This window comes from Stegostoma tigrinum, chromosome 2, assembly GCF_030684315.1.
Source record: "Stegostoma tigrinum isolate sSteTig4 chromosome 2, sSteTig4.hap1, whole genome shotgun sequence".
In the NCBI taxonomy this organism is placed as follows: Eukaryota; Metazoa; Chordata; class Chondrichthyes; order Orectolobiformes; family Stegostomatidae; genus Stegostoma; species Stegostoma tigrinum.
The window spans coordinates 23,830,007-23,853,667 of NC_081355.1; the positions used below are offsets into that span (position 1 = coordinate 23,830,007).

At 43.4% G+C, this 23,661-nt stretch overlaps 1 protein-coding gene across 7 annotated transcripts in view; it reads left to right on the forward strand.

Annotated features, from left to right (window-relative positions):
* Window positions 1-611: 611 nt before the first annotated feature.
* The window catches only part of ropn1l (rhophilin associated tail protein 1-like), a 68,200-nt gene continuing 45,150 nt past the window's right edge, over window positions 612-23,661 (forward strand). Inside the window, exon 1 of one of the 7 annotated variants that reach the window (XM_048549437.2) lies at window positions 612-777. In XM_048549437.2, the coding sequence (XP_048405394.1) occupies window positions 759-777 (19 nt within the window). In that variant the 5' untranslated portion in view covers window positions 612-758. Of the gene's footprint in view, window positions 778-815; window positions 909-10,590; window positions 10,738-11,090; window positions 11,236-23,661 lie in introns of those variants that run through there. The other 6 variants (XM_048549393.2, XM_048549401.2, XM_059652887.1 and 3 more) reach the window with 6 other exon arrangements.

Here is a 23,661-nt window from a genome sequence, read left to right on the forward strand (position 1 = left end):
TAGGGAACTCATGAAAGACCAAAATCAATGCATCTACCATCTCTTAACACCTCTTGTAAGACCCGCAGTTATGACCAAGGGATTTGTTGGCTTTTAGGCCTGTTAATTTCTCTATTTCTGTATCTTTATGCCTCCCTGTCAGTTCTTCATTTTCACTGGATTCTTGCTCACACATCAGAATGTGTTTGTCTTCTACCAAGTATCACAGATTCTAGTCTTTAGCCAATTCAATTCAATCTACTTGATAGCAAGAGACTGTTGGGGGCATTGGATACTGCAAAGGCAACAGGGCCTGATGGCATTCTGGCAATAGTATTGAAATCTTGTGCTCCATAGCTTATCACTCCCCTAGCCAAGCTGTTCTGTACAGCTACGACTCTGGCATCTGCCCAACAATGTGGAAAATTGTCCAAGTATGTCCTGTACACACAACAGGACAGATCTGATCCAGCCTATTACTGCCCTATCAGTTTCTCGATTATCACTAAAGTGATGGAAGATGTTATCAAGAGTGCTATGGAGCAACACCTGCTCAGTTTGGGATCTGCCAGAGCCACTAAGCTGCTGACGTACCTACAGTCTTGGTCCAATTACGGACAGAAAAGCTGAATTCCAGGGGTGAGGTGGGAGTGACAGTCCCAGATATCAAGGCTGCATTCAACCCAGTGTAGTATCAAGGACGCCTAGCAAAACTGGAGTCAATGGATGTCTGGAACCAAACTCTCCAATGTTTGGTCTAAAACTTGGCACGTCAGAAAATGGTTATGGTTATTGGAGGTCAGTTATCTTCACTCAAGGACATCTCTGCAGGAGTTCCTCAGGGTGGTGTCCTGGGCCCAACCAATTTCAGCTACTTCATCCAATGACATCTCCATGAGACTATGCAATTGAGGATATGAGGGGAGGAGGTAACGTGCTGAGTACCTCATTTCTTGTATGTGTCTTGGAAAGCCGTAGTATTGTGCTGTGGACAGCTATCGGACAAAATTTACTGAAGAACACCGAATGTGCTTAAGATGGCAATTAACATGCATTACTAGTATCATTGTTTCAGTTCATAAAAGGATATTTGGTGAAATAGTCATCAGAATGTGATCATGCCCTTGGATGTGGGACTTATGAGTTGTAATCGTGCATCATAGTTCAGAAGGAATTTTAGGCGGAATGAGAGCTTCAGTTGTTTGAGGTTGATGGAGTTGATATGTTTCTCACAATTTGATCAGTTGTTCAATGTCTTTATTGATGCTAGCCCAATAAGTAGATTCATGTGCCAATACTTTTGAGGTTTTTTTGCATTTGTGAAACCTTTGTTCATATGGTGAAGCATGTCTTAGTATAAGGCTTGTGCATTAATCATTTGTTTACCTTCAAAACTTGCATTCCTAGAGAACCCTAGTTTGTCTTTGAATAACCAGAAAGAACGTGCTTGCTTAGGAACCTGTTGAATGTGTTTAGTCCACCTACTGATCATGATTATCTTGGGTTTTTGCAACTGGACATCATCACATGTAGCTTGCTGAATCTGCTCTGCTTGGTTTTGACCAAAATAAATGAGATTGATGTGGAGACCATCTTTCAACTTGGAATTGACACTATCCCGTTGTAGGTCTCATGGAATATCTTTCCTGTTAGTGGGATTTGGAAGTCTGCTAACTCTTGGGAGTAGTCATCTGAGAGCCTGATTTGTACTGTACTTTAAAGTTGTATCCCTGGATTTTCACAACTAGTTATTATAGTTGAGGAGGTGCAATTGTAAGAGGTTTTGAACAAATCATTCCCGATGGTTTGTGGTCAATATGAACAATGAAATGCTTACTCCTGTGTGGAACTTGCAGAATACTAAAGCTAAAGATTTCAATATTAGAGTAGTGTCTGAGCTGTCATAAGGAGTGTAGAACCATGCACAATAGACTTCACCGGCTTCAAAATCTCCCCTTCCAAAACCAGCATCCCAAAACCAGCCCAGCCTGTCTTTGCTTCTCTAACCTGTTCTTCCTCTCACCCATCCCTTCCTCCCACCTCAAGCCGCAACTCCATTTCCTACCTACCACCTCATCCCGCCTCCTTGACCTGTCCATCTTCCCTGGACTGACCTATCCCCTCCGTACCTCCTCACCTATATTCTCCTCTCTACCTATCTTCTTTTCTCTCCATCTTCGGTCCGCCTCCCCCTCTCTCCCTATTTATTCCAGTTCCCTCTCCCCGTCCCCCTCTCTGATGAAGGGTCTAGGCCCGAAGCGTCAGCTTTTGTGCTCCTGAGATGCTGCTTGGCCTGCTGTGTTCATCCAGCTTCACACTTTGTTATCTTGGATTCTCCAGCATCTGCAGTTCTCATTATCACTGATACAATAGACTTATCATTCTGAAATAGATTTGTTCTAAGCCTTTCTGGGAAGCATCTACGTCCAGCTTGGTAAGTCTGGAGTGCTCGTAAAACTAGAGATACATCAGCTAGAAGATGAAGCATTTTTGATTAACTGAAAGCTATGTTGGCAATCTTTCTCCCACATGGTGTGTCTTTGCAGAGCAAATCTCACATCAGAGACATTTTGGTCACAAAATCTGAAATATATGGGAATAAGAAGCTGAAAATGCTGATCACCTTTGTAAACCATCTTTGTTTTGCAGTATGAAAGCCATCTTTCATACATCTTCTGTTTTGGATAGGATCAGGTCAAACAGTATTTGAGGTGTAGACTGGACCAAAGACATTTATATTGATATACTGGCACTTTTTGCTGTTGAAAACAAGACTCCTCCGCTGCTGTGAGCTCATGCAGGTTTGTGTCATGCTCATGTTTAATTTTCCAGCGATCTCCATTGCCATCAGTGATATCGAGCCTGCTGGATTCTCTATGATGCAGTCCATATGTTGTTAGAATATATTCTAATTGACAGATAATCTAAAAGGTAACCTTAGAAAATAATATCAATTGAAAGGTGTCCTGAAAGTTGTCTGTCGAAACATGCATAGACTGATATCCATTCATGGCATCAAATTTGGATAACGCTTCGTACCTGAAAACTTGGGATTAAGTGATAATGGGGAGGCAATGGTCTGGTGGTATTATCACTGTCCTCTTTAAACCCAAAACCCAGGAAATGTTCTGGGACCCAGGTTCAAATACCACTATGGCAGATCGTGAAATTTCAATTTAATAAAAATCTGGAATTAAGAATCTAATGATGACCATTAATTTATTGTCTACTATTGGGGAAGTACCCATCTAGTTCACTAATGTCCTTTAGGAAAAGAAACTACTATCCTTACCTGGTCTGGCTTACATGTGACTCCAGACCCACAGCAATGTTGTTGACTCTCAACTGCCCTCTGGGCAATTAGGGATGGGCAATAAATGCTGTCTGACCAGCAACACTCATCCTGTGAATGAATAACAAAAAGTTAATTTCAGGGAGAACTTTGTATGGACATCTTTATTAGTGCACCGTTTAGTCACTCTGGATCTAAACATATTTATGGAGTGCCATCTTTCTTCAAAACACATGATGAGAATTCACTCAACAATGTGATGTTCAGCTTTGCAAATTATGTATTTTTAAAACCATGGAATCCAGTTCCAGTGTGAGCTTAGTCTTAATGTGAATGCTGATTTATGAGGAGGGCCAATACTGGATTGGGCATCATTTTTTAGATGCCATGCTGCCTTTAAAGTTGCTAATAGAATCAAATGGCTCTGCATAGAGTTTGCTCAGGTCACTGGTAGATTTCATTGCGGTCTGGTGTTGGAATTGCCATTTTGGTTGGCTTGTGGAATGTGATACATTGCTGAGTACCTGCTGATAGAACAATGATACAAGGTCTCCTTGTCAATGACAGAAAAGTTTCTGATATCCATCCTGAGAAGAAATATTGACATTTGGATCTAAAATGCATAAAGAGTTAACATTTGCACTCGCACCAATTTCAATGTTGTCATTTAGTGCATGTTGCCCGTTCTTTTGGGATATATCACTAGGATGCAGGTCAGGACTTCAGCCTTTCAGATGGCACCAATGTAATCTATCACTTTGACCTTATGTTTGACTTGGGTCTGTAAGCTGCAACATTGCAGTTACCTTGTGGACTTCATTGACATGATTGCAGGCCATGGATGGAAGTTTGGAAATACACCTGACATTGTTCATTGATTTGGCCTTTCCATGTGTTGCACTTTGGGTTTGTCCAAGCACTTGGTTTTTTTGCAAATTTTAGCTCAAAGTCTGCTTTAAGAATACAGCTGACTGTGTCACAAAAGGCTGCTCAGTGTTTTGGATGGATGTACATCTTGTACAAGATTTGGATATTTTACTGGCCAATACAATAGTTGCTGCGCAAACAAGACTCTCCAGATCTGCAGTTCTGCTAATTTTTTTAATGCACTTTGTGCATCAGTGGCTTGCTTAATAGAGTCATAGAGCTCTACAGTATGGAACCAGGCCCTTCGGTCCAACTTGTTCATGCTGACCAGATGTTCTCATTAAACCTAGTCCCATTTGCCAGCATTAGGCCCATATCCCTCTCAATTCCTCCTATTCACATACCCATCCAGATGCCTTTTAAATGATGTCATCGTACCAGCCTCCACCACTTCCTCTGGCAGCTCATTCCATATATGCACCACCCTCTAAGTGAAAAAGGTTTCCTTTAGGTCCCTTTTAAACCATTCCCTTCTCACCTTAAACCTGGTCTCTCTAGTTTAGGACTTGCCCAGCCCTGGTAAAAGACCTTGTCTATTTACCCTATCCATGCCCCTCATGATTTTATAACCTCTATAAGGCCACCCCTCAGCCTCTAATGCTCCAGAGAAAATAATCTCAGCCTATTCAGCTTCCATGTACAGTTCAAACCTCCAACCCTGGCAACATCCTCATTAATCTTTTCTGAATCCAGCCTTCCTATAGCAGGGAAACCGGAATTAAACACAATACTCCAAAAGTGACCTAACCAATGCACTGCACAGCTGCAACATGACCTCCAAACTCCTAAATGCAAAGCGTTGACAAATAAAGGCAAGCATACCAAATGCATTCTTTACTATCTTATCTACCTGCAACTCCACTTTCAAGAAACCATGAATGTGCTTTCTCAGGTCTTTTTTTGTTCAGCAACATTCCCCAAGACCTTACATTAAGTGTATAAGTCCTGCCCTGATTTGCTTTTCCAAAATGCAGCATCTCATACTTACCTAAATTAAATGCCATCTGCCCATTGGCCCATCTGATCATTATCCCATGGTACTCTGAGGTAACCTTCTTCACTGTCCACTACACCTCCAATTTTGGTGTCATCTTACAAACTATACCTTCTATGTTCACATCCAAATCATTAATATTAATGATGAAAAGCAACAGACCCAGCTCTGATCTTTGTGGCACACCATAAGTCACAGGTCTCCAGTCTGAAAAGCAACTTTCCACCAACACCTTATGTCGTCCAACTTTGAGCCAGTTGTGTATCCAGATGGCTAGTTATTCCTGTATTCTGTGTGATCTAACCTTGGTAACCAGTCTACCATGAGGAACCTTGTCAAACGTCTTAATGATCACGTCCATTACTCTGCCTTCATCAATCCTCTCTGAATTTTTTGAAAAAGTAACAATCAAGTTAGTGAGTCACAATTCCCATGCATAAAGCTTTGTTGACAGTCTCTAATGAGTCCTTGCCTTTCAAAATACATGTAAATACTTTAGATTTTTAGATTTGTCCAGTAGTACCTTTCTAGAAACATTTGATAGGTATAGAAGCAATGATCAGTTCTACCAGCCTTACAACTAACTTAGCATTGGTTAAATCACATTCCATATCGTCACCTTGATGCTTGCCTATGAATTGGTTGATATTTCCACCAGGATGTTGATGGTATAACATGAACTTGAGCCTGTGAATCCTGTGGTTGATGCGTCCCATAAGCTGATATTTTGAAAACTGGAACATTTTGTCAGGATGTTGTGATCATCTCTCAAAATACTGGAGGATTTTATTCTTCCTCGCCTGAAGGATATATAAGTTTTGAATCTCTAACTTTCTTTATCAGTAAACTGTTGATCTATGAAGTGAAGACTCATTCATTCTCTCTTTAAATAACTGAAATTCAAATAAAATTTTCATTGGATTGTTGGTCTATGTTCAGATGTTTATTTCCATTCCTTCTGCTTTTCTCTCTTAAAAATGTCAGAATGAAAGTCAATATTATGATATTATGCCTTATTTATTTCGAGGTGACTTCACTCCCCTTCCCCCCCGCCCCCCCGTTGCAGCTTTAAGAACAATTGTTTTACAAGTAGTAGGCTTGTGCCCTAATGTTGCATTTATGATTGTAACACACAACCTTTTTTGCTGTGAGATTTTTGCTACCTTTTCAAGAAGCTAAATGGCATAATAAACGGAGGTCTGGATGTAGGCAAGACCTTTCTTGGCATAGAACATGTTTTTTTTTCCCCTCCCCCCCCCTATTATTTTTACCTGTATTCACCTGTATTTTTCTCAATTTTCTTGTTGTAATACTCCACTTTTGGGCAATACTGTCAGCCTCTTCCTTTATGACTATTTTTAACATTTTATTAACCATGGTTGGACCATACTTCTCATGGAGCTTTTATTCGTAACATTCATGAAATCATTATCTCAAGCATATCGTCTCTCTTGCAGGCAGGTCCCTGGCTCAATACCTGATGATGGTTCATCCTGAGCTGATTTCTTGCCCCTTTTTGTTGTCGTCGTGTTCCATTGTTCACCAATCCGGGGCTGAGTGAAGGTGCATCTACCACATTTACCCCAGCTGGAATGGGAATCAAACCTGAATTGTTGGCATCACTCTGACTGCATGTGATGTTATTTAATTGTCACAAATTATGAATTTTTTGTAAGTGGTTAATCATTGAATTGAAAGGTATAAAAGACAAATAAACAATTGCCTAACTAACCTTACTCACTTTATCTTTTATATTTATGTAATTTCCTTCTTTCACAATTAAGGTTTAACTAAATCACTTTCAAAATCCAAATAAAAAATTTCATTATGATAATTTGACCCCAGAGGTTGTTTTATGACCAGGGTGATAATTAACCCTGTAACAATGCACATTACCAATGTAATACTAAAATATTCTGTTCTGTCGTGAGTTCTTCAACATACTTACCCAGCGAACATTTTTGAAAACACTCCATGAACTCATCTTGACACATTTGTGCCATAATCACAGGTATTTGATCTTCTTAGACTAGGCAACATGAAATTGTAGGAAGGGGGTCCCTTAATTATATGTTTAGACTCTGGATCATGCCACTAATACTGTTAGGGAGCTTTTGATTTATTACCATCATATTTTTCTGCCCTGTATTTCTTAGCTCCATCTAAAATGATTTCAGGTTTTGTTGTCAGAATGTGGGTGTTGCAGGTGAGGCCAGTATTTATTACCCATCCCTAAGTGCATTGGAAAAACTGCTGGTGAGCTGCCTTCACAAACTGCTGTAGTCCTTTGAGTGTAACTGCTCTCAGGAAAGGAATTACCAGGGTTTTCACCCAGTGAGAATGAACAAATGGCAACATAGTTCTTAATTGGATGGTATGTGGCTTGAGAGGAACTTACAGGCGATGAAGCTGCCATTGTCTCTGCTTCTCTTTTGGTGGAGATCGTGGATTTCGAAGGTGCTGACGGGGCAACCTCACTGAGTTAATGCTGAGCATTTTGTCAATGGTACATGCTGCTGCTGTATGTTGGGGGTGAAGGGAATGAATGTTAAATCTGATGAATGGCTTGCCAACCACGCGATCAGCTTTGTCCTGCATAATGTCATACTTCTTGTTACAGCTGCAAGCATCCAGGCAAGTGGGGCATGATCTATCACATTTCAGACTTGTGCCTTATAAATGGTGGACAGACTTGCTTCTGTAATCGCAGTATTTATATGACTGGCCCAGTTCAGTTTCTGGGCAGTGGTAACCTGCAGGATGTTGATGGTAGAGGATTCAGTGATACCATGAAAGGGAAAATGCTTAGATTCTCTTTTATTGAAGATGGTCATTGCCTGGCACGTGTGGTACAAGTGTTACTTGCCACTTGTCAGCTCAAAGTTGGATTTTGTACAGGTCTTGCTGCATACGGACGTGAACTGATTCAGCATCTGAGGGGTCACGAATGAGGCTGAACAATTTACTATCATCAATGATCATCCACACTTCCGACTTCATGATGGAAGGAGGTCATGCTGAAAATGGTTGAGGCTAGGAAAGAACACTGGGGAACTTGGGCAGAAAATTTCTGGGGCTGCGATGGTCTACATTTGATTATTTCAGAACACCTTTTATTTTCTCCTCCACAGTCTGTCTCAAACTTTATTACCAGGACTACCCCATCTGCTCCAGTTTGCCTGTCACTTATGAAAGTCAAGTATCCTGTAATATTTAATTCTATATATCTGCTGACTGGATTGTCTCAAGACATCTGTGATGAAAAATAGTCACCTTGTGAAAATGCAAACTACATTAAATTGACAGTAACAATTACAGTGGCATCTCCATGTTAAGCATGTAGAGAAAATCTTTGTTCATATTGCTGTGGCCAGATTGCAGACCCTAGCATCATTCATCCACCCTAGGTTATACAGGCTGACATCCGATGCTGAAGTTCATTTGCAAAGGCATGAATTGCACTGTGGAATGAATTACACTTCACAAGACAATATAAATAGAGGCGAATACTGCACCGAACACCTAAATTATACTGCACTGAACTTGTATGAATTGTACTTGATTTTTGTATTGAATTGCCATGAACAGAACTCTACTAAATTGTATACTTTATTGTGCTATAGTGCATTGCTCCACATTACACCAAACTGAACTGTATTGACGTCTACTAATTTATACTGTCCTAAACTATTGAGTTGCTTTGAATTCTACAATACAATTCAATGTCTTTCAGTACAGCATTCTATTGGGTTGTACAGAATTGTACTGCACTGAACTGTATTGAATGGAATTACAGCATTGAACTCATCATTGACAATCACTCACCAACAAGTGAGATTGTCCATACAGGAACTTCTGTATCACTGGTTATGGGTTCCGCAGATTCTCGCGTGGCTGATGAGCGTAATCCTAGAGCCACATCTCCAACCACACATTTGGTAGATGTTTTCAGGAAGTGGAAGCCATCCTTGTCCTTTGAGATTACTGCCCGCCTTTTCTCCAATTCCTTTTCCGCTTGCCGATTGGTGTTCTCAAAGAATTGTGTCTGACAATAAAGGAGGTTTCTCCTGAATGAGAGTCTTCCCACACATTGATGTTGCACCGACATTGCGTATCTTGAGGGAAACTTTCGGGGAATCTTTGAAACTCTTTCTTTGTCCTCCTGCCGTTCTAGGACTTTCTGTGGGCTGGGTGAAGATGATATACTTTGCCAGTCAGAACTTAGGATACCTTAAGCATGTGGTTAGTCTGTTGGAGTTGGTTTCAGATGATCATGGCTGGATGGTGGTGCTATTTCCTTCTTCAAGTGCACTGAGTGTCTATCCATCCTGCCATCCAATGCAAGACAATCTATCTTAAATAGCTCTGATGGTACTTCTAACAGACTTTGACATGGGGGTCAATGTGTAGTCCAAGTTTCAGATCCAGGTAGAAAAGTCAGAAGGATTATGGCCTGACCAGGATCTTGATATCAGCAAAGATGCCGCAATCAAGGAAGATTCTCATACTTGGGAGTGTCTTGATGGCCACTCACAGATTGGATACCTGTATTGGTATCAGCCTTGAGATGAGAGGTGGCTCCCTGACCAGGGAAAATGTCTTATCTTTAGGAGGATTTCTGTGTGGATCTTAATGGAAGGATGGCTGGAAATTGCTCTGCAATGGGTTGAGCCTGACTTAGGTCGTCTTGAGCTTGAGGCTGTGACTAAACCGTGCTGAGCTATTATTGAATTGTACTGAATTATACCACACTTAACATTCAGTCCAACTCCATATATTTACTACATTGAACTACAGTGAGTTGTAATGAATTATGCTGCACTACACCAAATGGAGTGAGAGATACTAGGAACTGCAGATGCTGGAGAATCTGAGATAACAAGATGTAGAGCTGGATGAACACAGCCGGCCAAGCAGCATCAGAGGAGCAGGAAGGCTGACATTTTGGGTCTAGACCCTTCTTCAGAAATGGGTGAGGGGAAGGGGATTCTGAAATAAATAGGGAGAGAGGGGGAGGGGGTAAAGAGACGGACAGGTCAAAGAGGTGGGGATAGAACCAGTAAAGGTGAGTGTATGTGGGGAGCTAGGGAGGAGTTAGGTCAGGCCAGGAGGACAGAGGTCAAGGGGGCGGGATGAGGTTAGTAGGTAGGAAATGGGGGTGTGGATTGAGGTGGGAGGAAGGACGGGTTTGGGAGGTGGGGACGAGCTGGGCTGGTTTTGGGATGTGGTTGGGGGAGGGGAGATTTTGAAGCTTGTGAAAATCATATTGATGCCATTGGGCTGCAGGGTTCCCAAGCGGAACATGAGTTGCTGTTCCTGCAACGTTGGGGTGGTAGCATTGTGGCACTGCAGGAGGCCCAGGATGTCGTCTGAGGAATGGAAGGGGGAGTTGAAATGGTTTGCGACTGGGAGGTGCAGTTGTTTAGTGCAAACTGAGCGTAGGTGTTCAGCAAAGTGGTCCCTGAGCCTCCGCTTGGTTTCCCCGATGTGAAGGAGGCCACGACAGGAACAGCGGATGCGGTATACCACATTAGCAGATGTGCAGGTGAACAACTGCTTGATGTGGAAAGTCTTCTTGGGGCCTGGGGGGGGGGGGCGGGGTGAGGGGAGAAGTGTAGGGGCAGGTGTAGCACTTCCTGCAGTTGAGGGAAGAGTGGTGGGTTGCAGGGGAGTGTGGAGCGGACAAAGGAGTCATTTATTTCAGAACCCCCTTCCCCTCCCCCATTTCTGAAGAAGGGTCTAGACCCGATATATCAGACTCCCTACCACGACATGGAGTGGAATGAATAGTACTACCCTAAACAGTGTGAATCATTCTGCCCTGAGCAGTGGTGAGCAGTACAGTACAATGTAACATAGGCCAGTCATTACAGCCCAGTCTGATTCGCTCTCTATTAGCGTGGGTGACGCCAGCTAACATCCGTGTGCTGACGGTAACCGAGCAACCAGGCTAACACAATGGTTGTCCGGTAACCGGCGTCCTATGGCAGCGCGGCTTCTCGTTGACACCGCCCGCCACAACGGAGCAGCCGGAACCGGGCAGGTAGGTACCAGCTGGGAAATGGCCATCACCGTTTCCCAGGGCCGGGCCTCTCTCTCTCTCTCACACAGACACACTCACTCACAGGCAACATTCACGGCACAGCACCGGGGCTGCACTGAATCGTAGAATGAGTCCGACATAGTAGGAACTGCCGATGCTGGAGAATCTGAGAATAACAAGGTGTGGAGCTGGAGGAACACAGCAGGCCGAGCAGCATCAGAGGAGCAGGAAAGCTGACGTTTCGGGTCTGAAGAAGGGTCTAGACCCTAAGTGTCAGCTTTCCTGCTCCTCTGATGCTGCTTTGCCTGCTGTGTTCATCCAGCTCCACACCTTGTTATCATAGAATGAGTCCGTTCCGCCAATTGTTGCCTTGCTGCCTAATCCCACTTTTTCTGTTCCTCATCCATAGACCTGCAGGTTAGAGTTTAAACGCAGAGAGGATTTGTGCCTCTGTCATTTCTTTAAGAAATGAGTTCCAGAACTACACCATCTTTGCTAACTCCTCTTCTTGAAGAATCTGGAGTTAAGGGTTAAGGATCTAATGATGACCATGTAACCTATTGTCGATTGTTGGAAAAACCTCCCTAGTTCACAAATGTCCTTTCTAATAAGATGACTTTTCATTATTTTTACATCGAATACATGTGACAATAAATGATTCAATGCAATTAAATTCAATTCAGTAATGTCCTTTAGGGAACAAAATCTGTTATACTTACCTGGTCAGGCCTACATGTGACTCAAAACACACAGCAACGTGGTTGACTCTTAACTGCCCTCTGGGCATAAATGCTGGCCTATCTAGAAACGGCCACATTCTGTGAGTGTGTATAATAAAAAAAACAAATATCTTATGAGCTTAAGGCAAACCATGTTTCATTATCTGGGGTGTTTGGATGATAGCTCAATCTGATCAGCGTCTGAGGGGTGCTTTTGCAGATAGGACAGGAATACCACGGGCAATTGATTTTTAGATGAATTGTTGGCTTGAGATTTTCTGAGCCTCTGATATGCACTGTCTGAAAAAGGAAACCACACCGTTTTTGTTATTTGGTCGCACAAGGTGTTCAGTCCAGAGCGATTGTCCCCCAGGTTCATATCAAAACTCCAAAGTGAAGCCTTCAGTACCCTTGTAGCCTGGTCTTTGAATCCCTCAGACCAAACCTCTGATTCAATCTCTCCTCAGAAAATATGCTTTGGTAAGTCAGTGTCAGACCAACCCAATTCTGTGACTGTCTCATTACGTTGTGGACGCTAGACCTGCCAGTTCAGGTCAGCATCTCGGTATCTGGTTCTGCAAGCTGATCTTCAGAGGCTTCCAAAGAGAGCAGAAATATAAGTTGCTGTGTTCTGAGGCTGGTGGTATATACAGGTTTTGCTGCATAGAGTAGAAAGGGCAAGACTATTGCTCTATAGAATTTCAGTTTGTTTTGTGAATATTCATTCATGAATGTGGGCCTGCATTTACTGCTCATCCCTAGCTGCCCTTCTTGGGAAGGCAGTGGTGGCTGCCATCTTAAACTACTGTGGTCTAATAAGGGGATTTATTAATTTTTAGTTCCAGATTTTTGAAGTCTGCCGAAAGATACGCTTGTTTTGGTGATTTTTGTATGTGTCATCATCAGTCTAAACAGCTGGAGAGAGTGTGTTATGTGAACCTTTCCACTGTTGAGAGGTTCTGGCCTTTGTCTAAAAGATTTGAGTTCAAGGTAATATCTTCCCGCAGCAGGCTGGCACATTTGTTTTCTTTGTGCTGATCATAGGGTAAGTAGTAATGACGGCAAAGAATAGCAGCAAGATTTAATCAGAGACAATTATCAGTGAAATAAGTGGGACATTTGTAATAATAGCGGGAACGTTTCTAATAAAGGGTCAAGAATGAATTAATGAAATAAGGGGCTAATATTCATACAACTTGATATTAGTGAAATTGTGCTGTATTACTGGTACAAAGTGGACAAAGTCAGAAATCACACAACACCAGGTTACAGTCCAACAGATTTATTTGAAAACACAAGCTTTCGGAACCTCAGTCCTTCTTCAGGTGTTAGTGGACACACTGGACACAATAAACCTGTTGGACTATAACCTGGTGTCGTGTGATTTCTGACTTTGTCCAGCCCAGTCCAATACCAGCAACTGCAAATCTTGGCATAAAGTGGGGCATTGATGTAGTGATGGAGTGGTTTCAGGATTAGCAAATGTGGTATGAACAGTATGTATGGGAAATCTCTCTGCAGCTCTCTAGGATTGTGATGAAACGACATCTGGAAATACTATGAATGGTTGCATGCTTTAGAGGCAATGCATCAAAATTACTCAAATAATTCTTGGAATGAACGGATTTTACTATAACAAACAATTGCGTAGAGTATTTTCTGGAGTTTAGAAGAGTGGCTTGATTGAAACAAAAAATTCCTAAAGGATAAACATTGTAAAGTTGATTACTGCTGGCTGAAGTGTCTAAAAGTAGGTGCCATAGTTTCACAAAACGGGTTGGCACTTCAGGACTGAAATGAGCCGAGATTTCTTTAATTAGTGATTGTGAATCTTGGACTTTAACCCAAAGAGCTGTTGATTCTCAGTCAATGAATATGTTTAAGACTGAAATAGACAGATTTTTGGCGAACAATGGAATCAGCAATATGAGGACAGAACACAAAAATAAAGTTGAAGTAGAGATTCAGACCTGATTTTGCTGAATGAGTGGGCAAAACTCAAAGGGTCTTTGAAGAAATAGAATCATGGCTCATCTAACATCCCTCAAGCTCACTTTTCTGCCCTTTCCTCATAACCCTTGATTGCTTAACTGATCAATATTGGGTGACTCCTACTCCTTTTTCTATGATATTTAATTCTTTTGGCTTGGTATAACTCATATAACAAGGGACATTAGTGAAGTAACTGTGTCTCTGATATTGAGGACATTGGTGTTGTAATGTGGTGTTACTGACCTAACAAATGCAGTCATAGTATCACATGCTGTTATTGGTAAAACATTACCCAAATAATGGGAAATTACTTGTAAAACAGAGCATTGTGATTTAACCTGTGATTGTTACTTGTATAATAACGACATTAGTAAAATTACATTACCCCAGTGAATAACTGCAAAATATTTCATTGGCTTGAAGGCATTTGGGACGTCTTTGCTGTATTTCTTGTGTCATTGGTACGTAACAGGTTAAGTTGAGTGGATTCAATGTACTTGGAAATTTTTTGGACATTTAATTTATAGATCAAACTAGAACTCTGTATGAGATACTGTATGCAATCTCCTACCATTGCTTCTTCTGAACAGCATGGACAAGATGGTCATATGATTTCATTCCTGGTCCTTGGCTTATTACTGTGTCTAGCACTTAAAATAACACAGATCTTCAAGCAATAACCCACGTACCCTTTTTCAAAAGAGAAAATTAAATATGTTTAAGATGATCAGGATAGTTGCAAATCTATTTATACAGAAACAAAAATTGAAAAACTTGAGATTTTGAGTCTTAAGAGTCTCTATGGTATTAAGGCGATTTGATGACCCTTCCAGATCATGTGATGACACAACCTTCTGGAGATTGAGTGTTCTTGACTTGAAGGTACCTTAGAGCCTTGCATGTTAAATTAATATATTGATTGTTGTCCTGATTGTACTCTCAGAGCTAGCTTAGTATATGTTCTGTCTACAACTCGAATATTGTACAGTTCCATGAGATAGCTTCTGTTTCTCCTCAGTGTTGCTCCATTCAGTGTTGTGATTTTGTCGGATCTAGGCTCACTGCAAATTTTGGATATCTCTGTGGGTAACCACACTTCCTGGGCAGAGTGACTCTAACCTTCTGTACTATGTACAGATTAGGTAGTTCCATGTTTGCACATCGGTCACACATCATCTTCATCCTCCCTCTTTATCCCAGAGGGCACAAACAAGTGATGACTTGGCAGGGTTGTCCTAATTTATCTTCCAGTCATGATTTCTGCTGGTTATGGTAAGTCCATATCCAAAACTATAGCTGTTTTGGCACAAAGTTTGTAACAGATATCAAAGTGATATATCCCTGTAACTTTACCGGAAGTCATTGTAGTTTAGTTGATGCACTTGTCAGTGGTTTGTGCCAAATAATTCCCAATGGTTTGTGACCTCTATCCATGGTGAATTGCTAACTGAATAGGTTGTATGGAACAACATTCCCTTAAAGTGCCATGGTGTTTGGGAGGTTCTGTGTATGCCAGTCAGTGTGCTGACACATTGGCTTCGATTTTTGGAAGCTTGATAAAAAAAAGGAAACATGGTATGGAATCTTGTCATGTCAAACACTAGAGCAAGTGTTTCATGCTTAATGTTGGAAAGATCAGATTGACATTGGGAATGACCATTAGATTATAAATGCATCTGGCTTGCCATCTTGCATGATGCACCTCCTTGCCCTTTCTGAGATGCATTGACTTCTAAGGTAGTCTTCTTCCTTGGATCATGGTACTGAGGATGTACATTTCTGCTGACAATCCTTGTTTGAGTAATTCAAAGGTATGGTGTCTATCCAGTTGCCATACCTATGGGTACATCTTTCCTGAAGAGTTTTCTTAACAATGACGCTTTGTCAGGGAAGGTTTGTACAAATGATGCCAGGAAACTAAAATATTCTTGATATCTCTGCATGTCTCCTTTCTCTCAAGGAATGGACATGTGCTTTGCATCTTCAGATTTGCCTGGTTCAGTATGGATCTCATAACTGAAATAGAACAGAGCCAAAGCAAAATGGTATGACCTACATTCACCTGGCACTTCTCGCTGTTGAAGATAAGTCCTTCACAATGAGCTGCTGCCATTACTGAGTGTAGATTTCAGGCATGCTTTTCTTTGGTTTTGCCCACCACTGTGATATTACCAATAAACAGACACATCTAGGCACACTTTCTGTAATACTGCCCAAATGCTGATGGAACACATCTTGACTGACAGAGCAATAGGTAACCTCAGGAACCAACATCTTCCAAATAGTGTTCTGAAAATAGTGATTTTTTTTGAGGTTCCTTTGCTTAGTGACATTCACTGTCAGTATTTGACATCCATCTTGGAGAATTTAGCTCTTGTGAATTTGGGATTCAGTTTCTCTGATGTTGAAATTCTACTTGGGCATCTCACCAGAAAAAGATTTGGGCGTCTTGGGTCAAAACATACACTGATCGTGTCATCTTCCTTCAGCATGCACATAATAGAACTGAACCTGTCTGTGCGTTGATGTATGTGATACCTTAAACCATTATGTTCCATTTCATCCAGCTCAGTCTTAAGCTGCTCGTGTATGTGAGCACCATATTTTCTGGGAGGATAAATTGATGGAATAGTATCTTCTCAAAGTGCAGTACTGTATCACCTTTTGAAGGTTGCCGAGTTACGAAATTGGCCTTGGTCCACTGGCATATCGGTTTTTAAAGCAACACAACATTTAAAAATAACACAACAGTCCTGAGGCTTGCGAAAAAACATCTATATGAATGCAAGTTCCTTGGTTTCTTTAACAGGATTATACCAAAAGAAGCAGGGTATTTAATAATCAATTCTGATATAATGTGGGCATTATAGCCATATGATTGTGTTATTCATGTTGTGACAGGTATAGTGGTAATATGACATGATGTTATAGGTAATACAAGAACAGTAGTGTTTTCACATGGTGTTACTGTTATAACGGAACATTTATGATGTAGTGGGATGTTAACAGTACAATAAAACATCAGTGAAATCATGGGTAATTTGCATTATAAGAGGCATATTAGTGATGTAATGGGTCATACTGGTAAAATAGTATTAATAATATATCAAGTACATCTGTGATCTTGCAGTATAATTGGAATATTAGTGATGTAACTATTATTTGTATAAGAGGTAAATAGTGAAATAGATTGTGGTAGACAGGGATATTGAGCTGAAGTTTGTGTTTCTCGGCTAAGCGTTGTTTGCATCCAGCTTTTTGGAGTGTTTTCTGCTGCAAGGCACAGCAAAATTTATCACCACAGTTTACCAAACTCATCAATTTAGCTACCTACCTTGTCCTTATGGTGTCCCTCTGCCCAATTTCAGCTCCATTTTACCATGGACTGTTTCCAGAACAACTTGCCATTCCACAGATATCCAAAAAAGGGCTGTCACCACTTGAGCCAATCTTTACAAGCTGCTGTGCACCCAGATAAGCATTGGCAATCCAGCATTGCCTCTCACTGGTAACAAAATAGCACAGCAACCACAATGTCACATTGCTGGTAGCACATAAGAACATGGCTGATACACCTTTGCACTGATAACCCCATTGTCTCTCCGTGGTTACTATTTCACCACAAGGCCACAGTTCAGCTGTCCCATCTGAACACCCCAAAGTCAGGGCTACTCTGTTCCCCATGCTCACAGGACATTCGTAGCTCGTCTTTGCCAAGGAGGGCAACATCATATACAGGCAAATAATTGGACAATTTCAAACATTGGCTTTTATTTACAGCTAGCAGAAAGGGAGCACAAATGAAACAAATAGAGGCTGGACTTCACCCCCACCAAATGCCAAGATGATGACCAATGGCTGCAGTCATTCTATAGTTGATGATGGTCTGTTGTACGCAGATCTCATTGACTGAAACTGGGTTTCGATCAGGTCCTGTTTGTCTTATGGATTCTGACACGCCTAAGCTATGCCTTACATTGAGAGAGATTTCTCCTTTGCGGTATCCTCATCATCCTCTTGAGAAGACTGCTCCCATTCTCCCAGTCCTTCAACATTTATCATATAACCTTGTTTCCTGCCTCAGTCGTACAGAGCACAGCATGCCAGGATGATGTGGCATGCCAGGGTGATGATGCATAACCTGGTCCTGTAGACTCCCCCTGCAAATTGTGGTAATAGTTCCTTATAAGTTCATTTCCCATAGCCAATCATGCTGGTATATCAACCTACCTCCATACACCTGAAGTTTCCAATGTCACCCCCTTTGTTTCCACCTCTGCACATACCTCTGCTGCCTGCCCCCTCCAAGCATTCACTCCCCCACCTCTTTCGCTAGTAATCTTCCCACTGCCCCTAGATGTCCTTCTCGCATCCCCCACAAAAAGTTCAATGCATGGACTCCCAGGATTGTATCTGCCCAAGAGCTTTGATTGACTTCTGACAAGCAGCCACTAGATATGAGTAACCTGACTTCAGATTACGGTCAGTGCAGTTCCCCAACTAACAAGGAGATAGTAGGAACTGCTGAGGCTGGAATCTTCTGAGGAAGGGTCCAGACCTAAAACATCAGCATTCCTGCTCCTCTGATGCTGCCTGGCCTGCTGTGTTCATCCAGCTCCACACCTGGTTATCCCCCAACTAACAATATGTGATTCCCCTAACTGCTTGTGATAGCCCTACAGGGCTGACTCTTACCTACTCCCCAGGCTGTAGTTTGACAGATCCCCTGACCACGCCCAGCCCAAGCAAACAAAAAACTGTGATGGAGCTCCTGGATTGTGTGCAGACTATGCCTGTGAATGAAGGAATTGGCACTCGCCCCGGATGGTAGCATCCCCACTTGACTGGCCTGGAGTATTTTCCACCCACTCTCCAACATAGTTGTATAAATGTGTACTGTGTTTGCCATGCAGGTATCTGCTACACGGTGTTTGATTGACAGCATGTTGTGTCATAGAGCAAGATGTCCTTTTCCATCGGACAGTAGATTTCTACTGACAATCACAAAAGAATTTGTCGATATGGCAGTACTGGTAGCCTTGAGGGTTTGGCTGAAGTGGCATACTGTAATGGACATGGTGTGGCATAGATGCTATGAGCATGTAGGTGATTGAGCATTAAGAGAGCACATGAGTAGCTCTGAGGCATAATGCAGATTTTTGCTTCCTCAGAGTCCTGCAAGTGGATTGAAGGGATGCCATGAGGAATCTGAGGGGTTGGCTAATGTCAGATACCAAGGTCTGTGGATGAGTGATGTGTATAGCCGGGGCTATAGATTGTGCCCTGAGATGTTAAAGTATTTAACAAAGTTATAGTCCCCCTTAATTCACAACTCATTGCTGCCTAGCAATAACAGCCCATTAAAAAATGCAGCAAGTTGCTCCTGATGTTGAGAAAGCCCTCACTATCTCACACAACACTGCCATGTCTCAGTCTCAACGTAGGCCATGTCGCTCAGGCCCCTATAACTTTTCATCCATTATCATTGTTATGAGGGCATGTGATGTAGCCATATTACATGAATACCAGAGGTATTGGTAAAATAAAGAGCCTGGGGATTTTTAACTCCTGTAACAGGGGCATTAATAACAAGCTTGGAGGTTATTGGTAAATCAGGGTATCGTGATATATAGAGGGTTTTTGCATATACAACTGTCAATAAAATTACATGGTGTAATAAAACTAAGAATTGTGGACGCTGGACATCGGAAATAAAACTGAAATTGCTGGAGGAACTCAGGTTGGCAGCATCTGAGGAGTGAAAGCAGAATTGATATTTCTCGTCCAGTGACTGTCCTTCAGGGCAAAATCAATGGAGCACTGCAGCCAGTGGGCAGTACTTGTAATTCATTAATTCTTCAATTAGTCAAACAAGTGAGTTGGTGGTGGATTTCTGAAAAGAATTTTAAAAAGCAATGGAATACCATGGTTGATTTGATGATGGGTTAAAAAAATGTTCAGTTGTGACCTAGATGAGGGTGAGAAAGAATGTATAGGCCAGGGCCTGATGAAATTTTGCCCCCAAAAGTGAGTTCCATTGATATAGAAGCATGGAACAGCAGAAGTGTCGTGTTCCGCTGACCCCTCCCCTGCCCGTACTGAACAACCGCAATCAGGGACAGTCAGGATATTGGACTACTTGTTATTTCTGGAGATAATGGGAACTGCAGATGCTGGAGAATCCGAGACAACACATTATCTTGGATTCTCCGGCATCTGCAGTTCCCATTATCACTGATACAATTTTAACCTCACTGCGAAGCCTCTTCCAGGGATGCCTAACCTGAAGAAGTTACCCTCCTCCCTCCAGACCAACCTCAGGGAATCACTCTCCCACCGCAACTCTCTTGTAATCTCTTCAGCCTCGAAACTGCTCCGTGTTCCCTGGACTGACCTATCCCCTCCCTACCTCCCCACCTATACTCTCCTCTCCACCTATCTTCTTTTCTCTCCATCTTCGGTCCGCCTCCCCCTCTCTCCCTATTTATTCCAGAACCCTCACCCCCTCCCCCTCTCTGATGAAGGGTCTAGGCCCAAAACGTCAGCTTGTGTGCTCCTGAGATGCTGCTGGGCCTGCTGTGTTCATCCAGCCTCACATTTTATTATCTTGGATTCTCCAGCATCTGCAGTTCCCATTATCACCAACACAGTGTGGAGCTGGATGAACACAGCAGGCCCAGCAGCATCTTAGGAGCACAAAAGCTGATATTTTGGGCCTAGGCTCTTCATCAGAAAAGGGCGAGGGAGAGAGGGGAAGGTGGATCAAAGATGGATAGAGGAAAAGATGGGTGGAAAGGAGACAGACAAGTTAAAGGGGCAGGGATGGAGCCTGTAGAGGTGAGTGTCGGTGGGGAGGTAGGGAGGGGATAGATCAGTCCGAGGAGGACAGACAAGCCAAGAGGGGAGGATGAAGTTAGTAGGTAGGAAATGGAGGTGCGGCTTGAGGTGGGAGGAAGGGATAGGTGAGAGGAAGAACAGGTTAGGGAGGTGGGGACGAGCTGGGCTGGCTTTGGGATGTTGTGGGGGGAGGGGAGATTTTGAAGCTTGTGAAATCCACATTGATACCATTGGGCTGCAGGGTTTCCAAGCGGAATATGAATTGCTGTTCCTGCAACCTTCGGGTGGCATTGTTGTGGCACTGCAGGAGGCCCAGGATGGACATGTCGTCTAAGGAATGGGAGGGGGAGTTGAAATGGTTCTTAACTGGGAGGTGCAGTTGTTTATTGCGAACCGAGCATAGGTGTTCTGCAAAGCGGTCCCCAAGCCTCCGCTTGGTTTCCCCGATGTAGAGGATGCCACAAAGGGTACAGCGGATAGAGTATACCACATTGACAGATGTGCAGGTGAACATCTGCTTGATGTGGAAAGTCTTCCTGGGGCCTGGGATGGGGGTGAGGGAGGAGGTGTGGGGTCAAGTGTAGCACTTCCTGCGGTTGCAGGGGCAAGTGCTAGGTTTGGTGGGGTTTGAGGGGAGTGTGGAGCAGCCAAGGGACTCACGGAGAGAGTGGGCCTTCCAGAAAGCAGACAAGGGTGGGGATGGGAAAAATGTCTTTGGTGGTGGGGTCGGATTGCAGATGGCAGAAGTGTCAGAGGATGATGCGTTGGATCTGGGTATTGGTGGGGTGGGATGTGAGGATGAGGGGGATTCTCTTTTGCTTATTGCGGGGACTGGGTGTGAGGCATGAGTCATGGGAAATGTGGGAGACACAGTCGAGGGCGTTCTGGACCGCTGCGGGGTCGGGGGAGAAGTTGCGTTCCTTGAAGAATGAGGACATCTGAGATGTACGGGAGTGGAATGCTTCATCCTGGGAGCAGATGCAGCGGAGTCAAAGGAATTGGGAATAGGGAGTGGAATTTTTGCAGGAAGGTGGGTGGGAGGAGGTGTATTCTAGGTACTGTGGGAGTCCGTGGGCTTGAAATGGATATCGGTTTCTGGATGGTTGCCTGGGATGGAGACAGAGATGTCCAGGAAGGCGAGGGATGTTTTGGAGATGGTCCAGGTGAACTTGAGGTTGGGGTGGAAGGTGTTGAAGTGGATGAACTGTTCAAGCTTCTCTTGGGAGCACTAGGCGGCGCCGATACAGTCGTTAATGTAACAGAGGAAGAGGTGGAGTTTCAGACCAGTGTAGCTGCGGAAGAGGGATTGTTCCTCATAACCTACAAAGAGGCAGGCATTGCTTGGGCTCATGCGGGTACCCATGGCCACCCCCTTTGTCTGTAGGAAGTGGGAGGAATCAAAAGAGAAGTTGAGGGTAGGCGGAGGAGGGTGTCGTTGGAGGGAGACTGGTCGGGCCTGCGGGACAGGAAGGAGCGGAGTGCCTTTAGGCCATCTGCATGGGGAATGCAGGTGTAGAGGGACTGGATGGTGAAAACGAAGTGTTGGGGACCGGGGAATTGGAAGTTCTGGAGTTGGTGGAGGGCGTGGGTGGTGTCACAGACATAGGTGGGGAGTTCCTGGACCAAGGGGGGGAAAATGGTGTCCAGACAGGTGGAGATAGCAGGAACTGCTGATGCTGGAGAATCTGAGATAACACGGTGTGAAGCTGGATGAACACAGTGGGCCAAGGAGCATCAGAGTAGTAAGAAAGCTTGACATTTCGGGTCGGGAAGAAGGGTCCCGACCCGAAATGTCAAGCTTTCCTACTTCTCTGATGCTGCTTGGCCAGCTGTGTTCATCCAGCTTCATACCGTGTTATTCCAGATAGGTGGAGATGAGTTTGATGGGGCAGGAGCAGGCGGAGACAATGGGTCTACCAGGGCAGGCGGGTTTGTGGATTTTGGGAAGGAGATAGAACCGGGTAGTGTGGGGTTGGGGAACGATGAGGTTGGAGGCTGTGGATGGGCAGTCACCTGAAGTGAAAATCTCCCCTCCCCCCACTGCATCCCAAAACCAGCCCAGCTCGTCCCCGCCTCCCTAACTCGTTCTTCCTCTCACCTATTCCTTCCTCCCACCTCAAGCCGTACCTCCATTCCCTCCTCCTAACCTCATCCCACCCCTTGAGCTGTCCGTCCTCCCCGGACTGACCTATCCCCTCCCCACCTCCCCACCTATACTCACCTCTACAGTCTCCATCCCCACCCCTTTAACTTGTCTGTCTCTTCTCCACCTTCTCCTCTTCTTCTCCCCGATCCACTTTCGATCTGCCTCCCCACTGCTCCCTATTTATTTCAGAACCCTGTCCCCCTCCCCCTTTTCTGATAAAGGGTCTAGGCCCAAAACGTCAGCTTTTGTGCTCCTAAGGTGCTGCTTGGCCTGCTGTGTTCATCCAGCTCCACACTTTGTTATCTCTTGTTATTGCTGGAGTTGGTTTGAGGCCTGTATGTTAATTGCAGACTTAATTGCTTCATAAAGTCCAAGGTCAGATAAACTGCTGGTCACTTTACTTGCAGTACAGAGAACAGGTTGAGGAAAGTAGTGGACTAGCCATGTCCTGTGTTTAATGAACACCTCTAACTTCTGATTCACCGGTGGGACAAATTGGGAGGGTGGAGGAGTGGGATTTACAAGAAAAAATTGTCACTTGTTACTTGTTACGTCTTGTTACTTGCTAATTGTCAGGGTGATGTCAAATAGGCTCAAAACACATTTGATACATGATTTGCCATCTTGGATTTTGTGACAATCCTTTTTTTCATTTAAGCAACCTCTTCAGACATGATAATACTCATCTCTGGGGCAGGTTATTCTTGAACTCAGGCCTTCTGGCTCAGAGAT